At 46.0% G+C, this 12,000-nt stretch overlaps 1 protein-coding gene across 3 annotated transcripts in view; it reads left to right on the forward strand.

Moving 5' to 3' along the window:
• Positions 1-12,000, forward strand: part of DNAH7 (dynein axonemal heavy chain 7) — a 210,256-nt gene that overhangs the window by 52,095 nt on the left and 146,161 nt on the right. For all 3 annotated transcript variants that reach the window (XM_030579239.1, XM_030579241.1, XM_030579240.1), the window contains exons 11-15: positions 1,837-1,946; positions 2,913-3,081; positions 3,522-3,624; positions 3,738-3,865; positions 7,025-7,237. In XM_030579239.1, the coding sequence (XP_030435099.1) occupies positions 1,837-1,946; positions 2,913-3,081; positions 3,522-3,624; positions 3,738-3,865; positions 7,025-7,237 (723 nt within the window). The remainder of the gene's footprint in view (positions 1-1,836; positions 1,947-2,912; positions 3,082-3,521; positions 3,625-3,737; positions 3,866-7,024; positions 7,238-12,000) is intronic.

Raw genomic sequence — 12,000 nt, forward strand, 5'->3', positions numbered from 1 at the left:
GCCTAGGGTGCCAGAATAATTGGTGGGCGCCGTTTTGCCCGAGGGGGCGGCAGGCGGCTGCGGTGGAGCTGCCGCAGTCATGCCTGCAGGCGGTCGGCTCTTCGCGCGGCTCCGGTGGACCGTCCGCAGGCACGACTGCGGCAGCTCCACCAGAGCCGCGGAGCACCGGACCCTCCTCAGGCACCACTGCAGCAGCTCCAGCGGAGCTGCGGGACCAGCGCGCAGGGTGGCGAAATTGCCATGTGCTTAGGGCGCTCAAACCCCTAGCACTGGTCCTGCTTGTGCCCCTGTTGACCCATATTGGCAACAGAGTGGGGTACACAATTAGACATCTGTACCCAGGGACATGATTAGACATGCCCAGGTGGGCATGTTCTCTTCTGATCGCCATCTTCACAATATTTTGCAAAGAGGGACATGTGCAGTCTCTGCTGAAAGCTAAGAACTTGCTGGTTGTCATGGTTATTGTAGGATATAGGTATGTAAAATATTTTGAGTTATGTCTCATGTAGAATATTATGTTCCAAAGCTGCTGGAAGTGAAACTGGTCACTTGAGCTGGTGTGGCTTTCAGTGCTAATGCAATCAAGCATGAGAAAAATTGACATCTTTTGACCCAGCCTAGCCAAATGTTGGCAGTCTGGACAAAATGGTGGTTTGGGTCTTTACATATCACAAAAGAGCCCAAGCATACTATGAATAGGGGGACCATTGGGTTGAACTAAAGTTAACAAAATGCCATGGTTATGAAAAAAGACAAAAGGTATGGAACTGTATAATAGGACAAAAGAAGGCACAAGATGGCATCCATTATGCAGGCAACAATGCCAGTGTGTGTGTCTCATGAAAAGTGGATCCCAGCTCTCTTGATGGGACAAGCTTTATAGGGACCATTGGGTGAGAAATACCTTATTAGACAGGAAATAAACTTGTTAATAAGTATAGGCTCTAGACTGTGTTGTATGTTTTCCTTTAATCTGTAACCATATATTTCCAATCCTTATATTTGCTTCTGTTTGAATCTTTATTTTAAGCTTTGTCAGATAAACTTCTGTTTGGTTCTTCTATACACATGACTGAGTGCTATGTGCTAAGGAGAGTGCTCAACTAATGAGACTGGTGAACTGGGGGGCACAAATCCATGGAGGCAGCAAATCTCTGTGCATTGTGTCCAGAAGTTGTGGCCTGGGCATTCAAGTGCAACAAAGTGGAATGTACAGACAGGTTGGAGTGGCCTGTGCCTCAGGGCCAGAGCAGAGCTCTGGTGGCTAACTGTTTCCATAGATTTAGCCACAGGTTGTCTCTGTTCTGACCTAAGGACTTACTTAGGGAGCCTAAGGGCTGGGGTGTGGAAATTGCTAACCTGCAGCAGGAAAGAGCAGGGCTTGCAAAACCTGAAGTGGCAGTGCTTGTGTTGCCAGCGGTTGGTAGTTTTGGACGTGTTTTCTGTGGTGGGTACAGTCAAGGCTTCCTCATGCTGTAAACAGGAGGTGGTGATTCATCCTCTATTCCTAGTTAACCCTGAAAGTGTCAAACTACTGTCTGTCTTTAAATTTATTAGTGTTATTGTAGTACCTAAATGCCCCAGTCAGTATCAGGCCTCCATGATGCCATGTGCTCTCTAAAGAAATAAGAGAAAATCACTGCCCCGAAGAGATTTTTGCTTAGAGGCTCAAGAGATGAAAGCCTATTCATTTCATTTATATACCATAAATGATCTGCCCAGTAGTTGTTTCTAATAGCAGCATGCCAAGCTGCATGTTTAAAGAATAATCCTGATTAGTTTTATTTATTTTAGTATCCTGCATTATATAAAATATATATTTTGTTTCCATAGGAAGGACATCTACAAACAAAGATGATCAATGCTGGTTTGAAATATGGGTATGAGTATCTTGGCAATACCCCAAGGTTGGTTATTACTCCACTTACAGACAGATGTTACAGGTAAAACCACAAATTAGTCAATGTGTTAGAGACATGAATTTATGTTACTGAAATAATTTAACTGAGTCCTCAGAATAGATGTCTGCCAACATGAAATGGATGATTCTACTTTGTTACTTGCTTCTATTGTTCTTTTAGGCATGGTGATATGGTATGCTTTTTGTTTATTGATTAGATTAGGGTATGCGATATAATTGACATTTTGAGAAAACTTAATTATTATAGATTTGTTTTTTAAAGAACAGATGTGCTTACAAAAGTAACTATAAAAATGGCAGTTTCTCATTCAACATGTTTCCTTTATGGCTTGAGGTCATTTCTGCTTGGACATAGGTGCTCTGATACCACTGTGATGAGGGCCATATAAGTACTTAGACAGGATTTTACTGAACAAAAAATGTTTTTACTACTGTAAGTATTTCAGAGCTAATACCTGCTAAGGTAGAGTGTGTTAGATGCTATTCTGCCTCATAAATCAAAAACAAAATTACCGGTATGTGCTAAATTTTGACTGAGGCACTTATTATAGGTGATGCAGCTGTGTTTTCAGTCCCCAGTTTAGGTTAAAATGCCACCATTTTGAAATTATATTTTAAATTGTAAACTGAACAAATCTGAGATTAAATCAATATTGTAATCCATTGGTGTCATTTATTACATCACTTTTCTGTCTGTAACCCCATTTTTGAGATTTTAGGAAATGACTAGAAGGAAGCAGTATTTTGGACTCTGGGTAAATTACTTCTTGTATGACTGTAATGTTGGTGACTCCAACTGCCGGTACTGTAGTAAAGAATATTTTGGGAGGAAATCTAGTAGAATTTGTTGGATATGGATATATAGACATTGAACAGCAGTTTTTAAAGTTTCCTGTAAATACTGGAATAGCAGGAAAAATGACGTGTTACCAATGATAGTATGGAAAATGGCACACTTTTATTAACTTCCTTTTTTTTTTAATTTCAGAACCCTGTTTGGAGCACTTCACCTTCATCTAGGAGGTGCCCCTGAAGGTCCTGCTGGAACTGGAAAAACTGAAACTACGAAAGACTTAGCAAAGGCTGTAGCGAAGCAATGTGTGGTTTTCAATTGTTCTGATGGATTGGATTACCTTGCGTTAGGAAAATTCTTTAAGGTTTGGTTTAATCTTGAGGGACATATTTTCATTTACACGAAGTCCTCTTTATTTCACTCTGGCATGTGAAATAGCATAGAATATAAAAAGTTGGTCATACTGGGCTAGACCGTGGCCTATCTAACCAGGATCTTATCTTCTGACAGTGGCCAGTGCCAGAGGTTTTTCGAGTGATCAGCCCCCTGTCATCCAGTCCAAGATTCTGGCAATGAGAGGTTTAGGGGCACCTGGAGAATGGGGTTGCATCCCTTTTATAGTGTAATGTTCTTATATGAATTGTGAGTTTGGTTAGTTATTAACATGCCCAAAGCTTGTGTGTAGTAATTTTTGTATATTAAATGTAAATACATATTTTTCATTATTCAATATTCACTTATCACTGTTACAATGAAAATAAATAATGAATATAAATAAATAGTTTGTCTGTTATTCCCTTCCAGGGTTTGTTGTCTTGTGGAGCCTGGGCTTGCTTTGATGAATTTAACAGAATTGATTTGGAAGTACTTTCTGTTGTTGCTCAACAAATTCTTACTATCCAAAGAGGTAATTTATTGTTTTAGTCACATCTTCTATGCTAAATATGAATAAAATAAAGAGTAACAAAAAGTAGTATTTGACTAGTAACTACAATTACATTAATTTTCATTTGTCCATAGGTATCAGTTCAGGGTCTGACTTACTAGTATTTGAAGGAACTGAACTGAAATTGAACCCCACATGTGCTGTCTTTATAACCATGAATCCAGGTTATGCTGGGCGTTCAGAGCTTCCAGATAATCTTAAGGTACTGTAGAAAGTAGTTAGAATAACTATTACACTTTTAGTTTTAGTAATTTTGAAGTTAATACAGAAGAAATAATGCTCTCATCAAATACATACATTACTGAGAATATTTAATCAAATCAACCTCTACTGCTCTCAACTCAATAGTCAAACCAATTATTATTATCTCCTCCCATGAAGAGGAACAAAGAAGAAAAAGTAGCCTGAAGACAGTGCAATAATTAGAAAAATCGTCAATGTCAAGTGGTAGTTTTAAGAGAAGGATCTAACACATACAGTTGGCAGAAAATGAGGGATCCATTTTCATAAATATTTTTGTGTTTTTGAGAAAAGTAGTATTGTCTCGAAGCACAACAAAACATCAAAATCATTAAATTTCAATGGAAAAGGATTTCAAAAATATTCTGCTTCAGGAGAGCCAAAATGGAATTTTTCCGCTTCCCAGCTGCTCTCTACGAAGGTATTAATTTCACTTGTGAAATTAATCCCCAGCTCTGGGGACCTGGAGAGGGGTGCTGCACATCCTCCAGAACAAGTGGTGAGGGAGGGAAGCAGAGCTCCTGGCATTGTATCTCTCCATGACTGGGAGCAGGATGGGAGATAAAGAGGCAGACTGCCCTGGTGCTGAGCCTCTCGATGGCCAGAACAAGGAGCAGGTTGGGAGGCAGAGTGCCCGGCACTGGGCCTCTTCATCTCTAGGAGTAGGTGGCTAGAGTGGGAGGTGGAATGACCTGCCTGTGTTTTGATAAAAGTTTTGTTGAATCTCTTATATATATAGTGAAACATTTTTTTTATTGAATTGGCGTTTTCTAGTGCAATGATGTTTTGTCAAAATTTTACAACTTGCTGTGTTAACAGCCCTTTTAAATAAGAAACAGAATATATAAAGGAAATTGCTGCATATTTTCCTCAGCCCAGAATGCTGAAAGTTCAGAAAGTAAGAGGAACACTTCACATCTTATAAGTTGTGAACAATATTTGTAAATAATGAGTTTGTAATTGATTATTGCTGGTGATTGTTACTTGTTGAAAGGTGACTTGTTTTGCTATACAGGAAGCCAGAGTGTTTGATGTGAGAAATTCCAAACCAGTTTCTATCCTGCTTTAATATCAAGTTAAGAATCAGAATTAATTGTACTGTTTACTATTTTTCAAATAACTTGATTTCTAAACATAAGCAAACATATTCTTACTTTGAATATGGATGCACAACTGCCATTGAAGTCTGTGGGACCCAGTTGTGAAACCCCCATTGAAGTCAAGGGGAGTTTTGCTATTGATATCACTGGGTGTCAGTATTTCAGCCCAAGTATTCTTCTCTCAAGCAAGAAGATATGAACGTTAAAGTAAGAGAAAAACCTTATTGTGCATTTTTCTGATGGTTTCACAAATAATGTCATAGAATCATAGAACATTAGGGTTGGAAGAGACCTCAGGAGGTCATCTAGTCCAATCCCCTGCTCAAAGCAGGACCAACACCAACTGAATCATCCCCGCCAGGGCTTTGTCAATCCTGACCTTAAAAACCTCTAAGGAAGGAGATTCCACCACCTCCCTAGGAAACCCATTCCAGTGCTTCACCACCCTCCTAGTGAAATAATGTTTCCTAATATCCAACCTAGACCTCCCGCACTGCAAGCTGAGACCATCTCTTCTTGTTCTATCATCTACCACTACTGAGAACAGCCTAGCTCCATCCTTTTTGGAGCCCCCCTTCAGGTAGTTGAAGTCTGTTATCAAATCCCCCCTCACTGTTCTCTTCCACAAACTAAATAATCACAGTTCTCTCAGCCTCTCCTTGTAAGTCATATGCCCCAGTCCCCTAATAATTTCCATTGCCCTCCTCTGGAATCTCTCCAATTTGTCCACATCCCCTCTGCACTGGGGGGACCAAAACTGGATGCAATACTCTAGGTGCAGCCTCGCCAGAGCCGAATAGAGGGGAATAATCACTTCCCCTGATCTTCTGGCAGTGCTTCTGCTAATACAGCCCAATATGCCGTTGGTCTTGGCAACAAGGGCACACTGCTGACTTATATCCAGCTTCTCGTCCACTGTAATCCGCATGTCCTTTTCTGCAGAACTGCTGCTTAGTCAATCAGTCCCCAGCCTGTAGCAGTGCATGGGATTCTTCCTTCCTAAATGCATGACACTGCACTTGTCCTTGTTGAACCTCATCAGATTTCTTTTGGCCCAATCCTCCAATTTGTCTAGGTCACTCTGGATCCTATCCCTACCCTCCAGCGTATCTACCTCTCCCGCCAGCTTAGTGTCATCTGCAAACTTGCTGAGGGTGCAATTCATCCTATCATCCAGATCATTAATAATGATCATTAATAATGTCATTATAACATGATGTCACATTCTAAAAGCTTTGTGGGAATGTGGAACTCCTCTTTTGAGCCATCTTAAAATCTGGTGTTAGTATGCAACCAGGTGATATATAGGTTAATACAAGAGGAGTTGGAGTGTCCCTCCGAGAATCAGAGCAATTCCTACAGGAACCCTAGGAACTGGCACATTGGGGGAGAATGCTGAGGCTTATGTTTTGTTATTGTAATTTGAGTTACTGTTATATGCAGTGTTTGCAGATTCTTTTCAAAGCAGGATAGAAACTTCATATGGTTACATGTGGTGTTAGAATGGGATGGAAAAAAACCGATCCTCTGTACAGAAATGGAAAGTGAAAGATGTCCTGAAATGGCTGATAGAACAGCTAAAACAGCAGTAAGTTTATGCTAAATCAACAGGTCTTGATGCTATTTGGGAAGAAACAGCAGTAATATCAGTAAGCCAAATTATGGTATCAGCAACAGTTCTGGCAGCAGCTACTTCACAGCTTATTAAGCCACTTGCACCAAGATTTCAGTCATTCCTTCTGCAGCTTTGTGGTATTTTGTGTGTTTTTCTGGTTTATATTGAATAAAAAAAACTAACAAAAATGAATTTTCACTCTGACTTTAGGCATTTATAAATATTTATGGAAAGTAATAAAACATATAGTATAGTCACTGACTTATTGATACAGGAATTTAATTGGATGCCAGTATAATGAAAATTTACATCATTTTATGTATGTGTAAAAGAAGTTATACAAAGTGCAGTATTGTGGTATTGTGTGTCATTATGGCTGATGTGATTTTTAATGTTTATTTAATAGGCTCTCTTTAGAACAGTAGCTATGATGGTTCCTGATTATGCCATGATTGCAGAAATTGTCTTGTATTCCTGTGGTTTTGTTACTGCTCGACCTCTGTCAGTGAAAATTGTAGCTACATATCGTCTATGTTCAGAGCAATTGTCTTCCCAGCATCATTACGATTATGGAATGAGAGCTGTAAAGTCAGTGCTTACTGCAGCTGGTAACTTGAAGGTAAAAGATTTCTTGCATTTTCTTTGGTATTTCATGTTCATAGCAGAAGAATTTGTTCTTCTTCGAGTGCTTGCTCATATCGATTCCAATTAGGTGTGTGCGCGCTGCATGCACGTTCGCCGGAAGATTTTTACCCTAGCAGCACTCGGTGGGTCGGTTGGGTGCCCCCTGGAGTGGCCCCGCTATGGCGTCGAATATATACCCCTGCTGACCCAACCGCCTCTCAGTTCCTTCTTACCGCCCGTGTCGGTTATTGGAACAGTGGAGTGCGGTTTTACTGACCTCCACCTCCCTAGCTACTCGTAGTTCTCTAGTTATTTTTGTGTATATAGTTCAAAGGTATATAGTTATAGTTAATTCTTATCATACATAGTTAGTGTTATAGTTAAGAGGGGTTCGGAGATTAGCCCCTTCCCCGCACCCGGTGCCGGGGCCCATGCCCGGTTCACCGGGTTTCAAACTGTGCTCGGCCTGTCACAAGCCATTGCCGACAGGAGATCCACATGATTCCTGTCTTAAGTGCCTCGGGGAATCTCACCTGGCAGACAAGTGTCGCATTTGCAAGGCCTTTAAACCAAGAACAAAAAAGGAGCGGGACTTTCGGCTAAAACAGCTCCTCATGGAGGCGGCTCTTACCCCTCCGCCTTCGGCACCAAGTGCTGGTCAATCGGCGGGCAGAAGCGCCTCCTTGGCACCAGACCGTGCTGGTACTGCCAAGGCCTCTCGGCACCGGCTGTCGCCGGCACCGAAGTCTACTCGTCACCGCTCCCTCTCCCCGATATCGAGAAAGCCTAAGACTCCTGCTGCTTCCCTGCCATCTGCACCGCCGCCAGAGAGCTCGTCTAAGTCTGATCGCTCGACACCGACACCTGCCGCGGCACCAACGACGTCGGCACCGTCGATTCCGGTCTCACAAGGGCTGTCGAGTCCAATGCCTGTCAGCTCCCCGGCGCGAGCCGTGGTGGAGCTTACTATTCCATCCACGCCGGACACATTCTCAATGGCGAGGGATCTGATTGCCATGACAGAGTCGACGCTGCCTCAACCCCCGGCACCGCCAGTGCGGGTACTACAGTCTATCGGCAAGCCTGCCTTGATAAGACCATCCTCTGTTGGCACAGCAGAGCGGCATCGTTCACGATCAATGTCCCGCAGACGTTCTAGATCCCGTCGGCGCTCCCGCTCCCGACACCACTCGCAGTCCCGGCACTGTTCTCCTCCTCGGTACCGGTTGCACTCGTGTTACCGTTCAGTATCCCATTCGCCGGCCCGCTACTCTCAGCACTGCTCCAGCTCCCGGCACTGCTCCAGGCACCGTGACTCCCGTAGCTGCTCCCGACATCAAGCCTCGAGATCTTGGTTGACCTCCTGGCACCTCTCCGGTCGCAGGTCCTGATCTCGTTCCCGGTACCGGTATGCCTCCCAGTACCGGTCCCCAGTGCTGAGTAGAGCAAGGTCTGCTAGAAACAGAGACTCTGCCCAGGGCTTTTCAGCCCCTCCATGGCTATCCAGACACGCATCAGTGTCGTCCCAAGCGGACAGCTCTTGTGCACAGGACTGCGATTCCGATGTGCCCACCAGAGTCTTCCAAGAGACCCAGGCCCAGGACCAAGGCCCCCATCAGTGGTCTTTCTGGACACCTTGGGCGTACCACCAGGCCCAAGGTGTACCAATAGTTCCGTCCCACTCTGTCCCATCAGAGCACTGAGTGCCAGAGGCGACAGTTAGCCATCCTCCTCCGACTGCTACGGAGAAAGCCCCAGTTCACCCACCGGACTCCCAGGTTCCACTGGAGCAGGAGGTCGCCCAAGAGCAAGAGGCCACACAGGACCCCTCAGCCCCAGCATCTCCTCTTCCTCTTCTCCAGATAAGGCGGTAGCAGGAACATCCTCCTCGGGCCCTCCTCCAATCGACCTGAGAGCCCATCAGGACCTCCTGAGGAGGGTAGCACTCAATATGAACCTCCAAGTGGAGGAGGTCCCGGAGCTAGAGGACCCGGTAGTGGACATTCTGTCGGCAGGTGCCCCCACCAGAGTGGCCCTACCGTTTATTCAGACCATCCAGACCAATGCCGATACTATATGGCAGTCTCCAGCCTTTATCCCTCCTGCAGCCAGGGGAGTCGAGCGTAAATACATGGTGCCTTCTAGAGGGTACGAGTACTTGTATGTCCATCCTCCTCCCTGCTCACTAGTCGTCCAATCTGTTAATGAGAGAGAACACCATGGCCAGCAGGCATCAGCCCCGAAATCAAAGGAGGCTAGGTGAATGGACTTACTCGGCTGCAGAGTGTACTCGGCAGGTGCCCTACAGCTCCAGGTAGCAAATCAACAAGCTCTGCTTAGCCGCTATAATTATAACACCTGGGCGGTGGTGGGCAAGTTTACGGAGCTACTCCCTCAAGACTCCCGCCAAGAGTTCACTTCCCTCTTGGAGGAAAGGAAAAAGATGGCCAGAACTTCCCTCCAGGCCTCATTGGATGCAGCCGACTCAGGAGCCAGGACTCTGGCCTTGGGTGTTGCCATGAGGCACATCTCATGGCTTCAGGTTTCAAGCCTCCCACTGGAGCTGCAGTGTACCATTCAGGACTTGCCATTTGATGGTTAAGGTCTCTTCTCAGAAAAGACTGACCCCAGGCTGCAAAGCCTGAAGGACAACAGGGTCATAATGCGCTCTCTCGGCATGCATACGCCGGTGACCCAACGCAGGCCTTTCCATCCCCAGCCTCACCGCCCATACTCTGCGCCTAGACAAAGACAGGACTTTGGCAGGCGGCGCGGCCTAGGTGGTCGTAGATGACAATCAGGACCCCAAGGGGGCCAAAATCAAGGTCCCTTGAAACCACCAGCCGGACCAAAGACGAACTTTTGAAGGTGTGCCCGAGAGTGGCGTACTAGTTACAGGCCAGGATCCTTCTTCTCCCTTCTCCAACCATCTCTCCTACTTCCTCCCAGCATGATCCCAGTTAACTTCAGATCACTGGGTCCTATGCATGGTGGAGTATGGGTACCACCTCCAATTTATTTCAACCCCACCCTCCCACCCTTCAACCCCATCCCTCTTCATGGATCCCTCTCACAAGCAATTCCTCTCGCAAGAGGTGTGGACGCTCCTTGCCATGGGAGCTACAGAGGAGGTACCAAAGGACGAAAGGGGAAAGGGATTTTACTCCCGTTATTTCCTAATCCCCAAGTCGAAGGGAGGTCTCAGACCTATCCTAGACCTGCGAGGACTCAACCAGTTTATGACAAAGTTGATGTTCCTCGTGGTATCCCTGGGGACCATTATCCCGTCCTTGGATCCTGGAGACTGGTATGCCGCCCTCGATATCAAGGACGCATACTTTCACATCGCCATTTTTCCTCCACACAGGAGGTACCTCCGCTTTGTAGCCAACCGTCAGCACTTCCAGTTTACGGTCCTGACGTTTGGCTTTTCTGCAGCCCCACGGGTGTTTACAAAGGGTTTGGCCGTAGTCGCCACCTATCTCCGCCGACGTCAGATACACATGTTTCCGTATCTGGACGATTGGCTCATCCGAGGGGCCTCCGAGACACAAGTCACCCAGCATGTGGACATTGTCAAGGACCTATTCACACGTCTAGGCCTGATGATCAATATAGAAAAATCCACTCTGATTCCCACGCAGAGGTTAGACTTCATAGGAGCTATCCTGGACTCCAATCTAGCCAGGGCCTGCTCACCGCAGCTGCAGTTTCAAGCGATGGCAACAATCATCCGAGGTCTACAGAATTTCCTGACGACCTCGGCTCGCACTTGTCTCGGTCTCCTGGGTCACATGGCTGCCTGCACGTTCGTAACCAAATACGCCAATTTCTGCCTCCGTCCTCTCCAAGCTTGGCTCAACTCGGTATACCGCCTTGGCAAGGACCCAATAGACATGATAGTCACCATTCCCCCGAGCACCCTAGGCTCCCTAGACTGGTGGCTAACTCCCTCCCTGGTGTGTACAGAGCTGCCGTTCCATCCGCCGCAGTCCTCAATGTCCCTGACGACGGACGCGGCATCTCTCAGCTGGGGTGCTCACCTCGGACACCTTCGTACTCAAGGCCTCTGGTCATCTCTGGAGCTGTCATTACACATAAATGTCCGAGAACTGAGAGCAGTCCACCTGGCGTGCCAGGCGTTCCAGCAACATTTACAAGGCCGTTGTGTCTCAGTGTTTACAGACAACACAAAGGCCATATACTACATAAACAAGCAGGGAGGGACATGATCCTCCCCCCTTTGTCAGGAGGCCATCCAACTCTGGGACTTTTGCATAGTCCACTCGATAGCCCTGGTAGCGTCCTTTCTCTAGGGGTTTGGAACACTTTGGCAGATCGACTCAGCAGGTCCTTCCTGTCTCATGAGTGGTCGATCCGCCCGGACGTTATTCATTCTGTTTTCCAGAAGTGGGAATTTCTCCACATAGACCTGTTCGCTTCCCGCGCGAACAGGAAATGCCAGATGTTCTGCTCCTTCCAAGGTCTGTCCCCGGGATCGATCTCAGACGCTTTCCTGATGCTGTGGAAGAGCCAGCTGCTTTATGCCTTCCCACCATTCCTGCTGGTTCACAAAGTCCTGCTAAAACTCCGCAGGGACAGAGCGCGCCTAATCATGATCGCTCCAGCATGGCGCAGGCAGCACTGGTACACCACGTTGCTCGACCTGTCGATAGCTAACCCAATTACCCTGCCACTCCATCCAGACCTCATAACTTAGGACCACGGCAGACTTCGCCACCCAGACTTGCAGGCCCT

This window comes from Gopherus evgoodei, chromosome 11, assembly GCF_007399415.2.
Source record: "Gopherus evgoodei ecotype Sinaloan lineage chromosome 11, rGopEvg1_v1.p, whole genome shotgun sequence".
In the NCBI taxonomy this organism is placed as follows: Eukaryota; Metazoa; Chordata; order Testudines; family Testudinidae; genus Gopherus; species Gopherus evgoodei.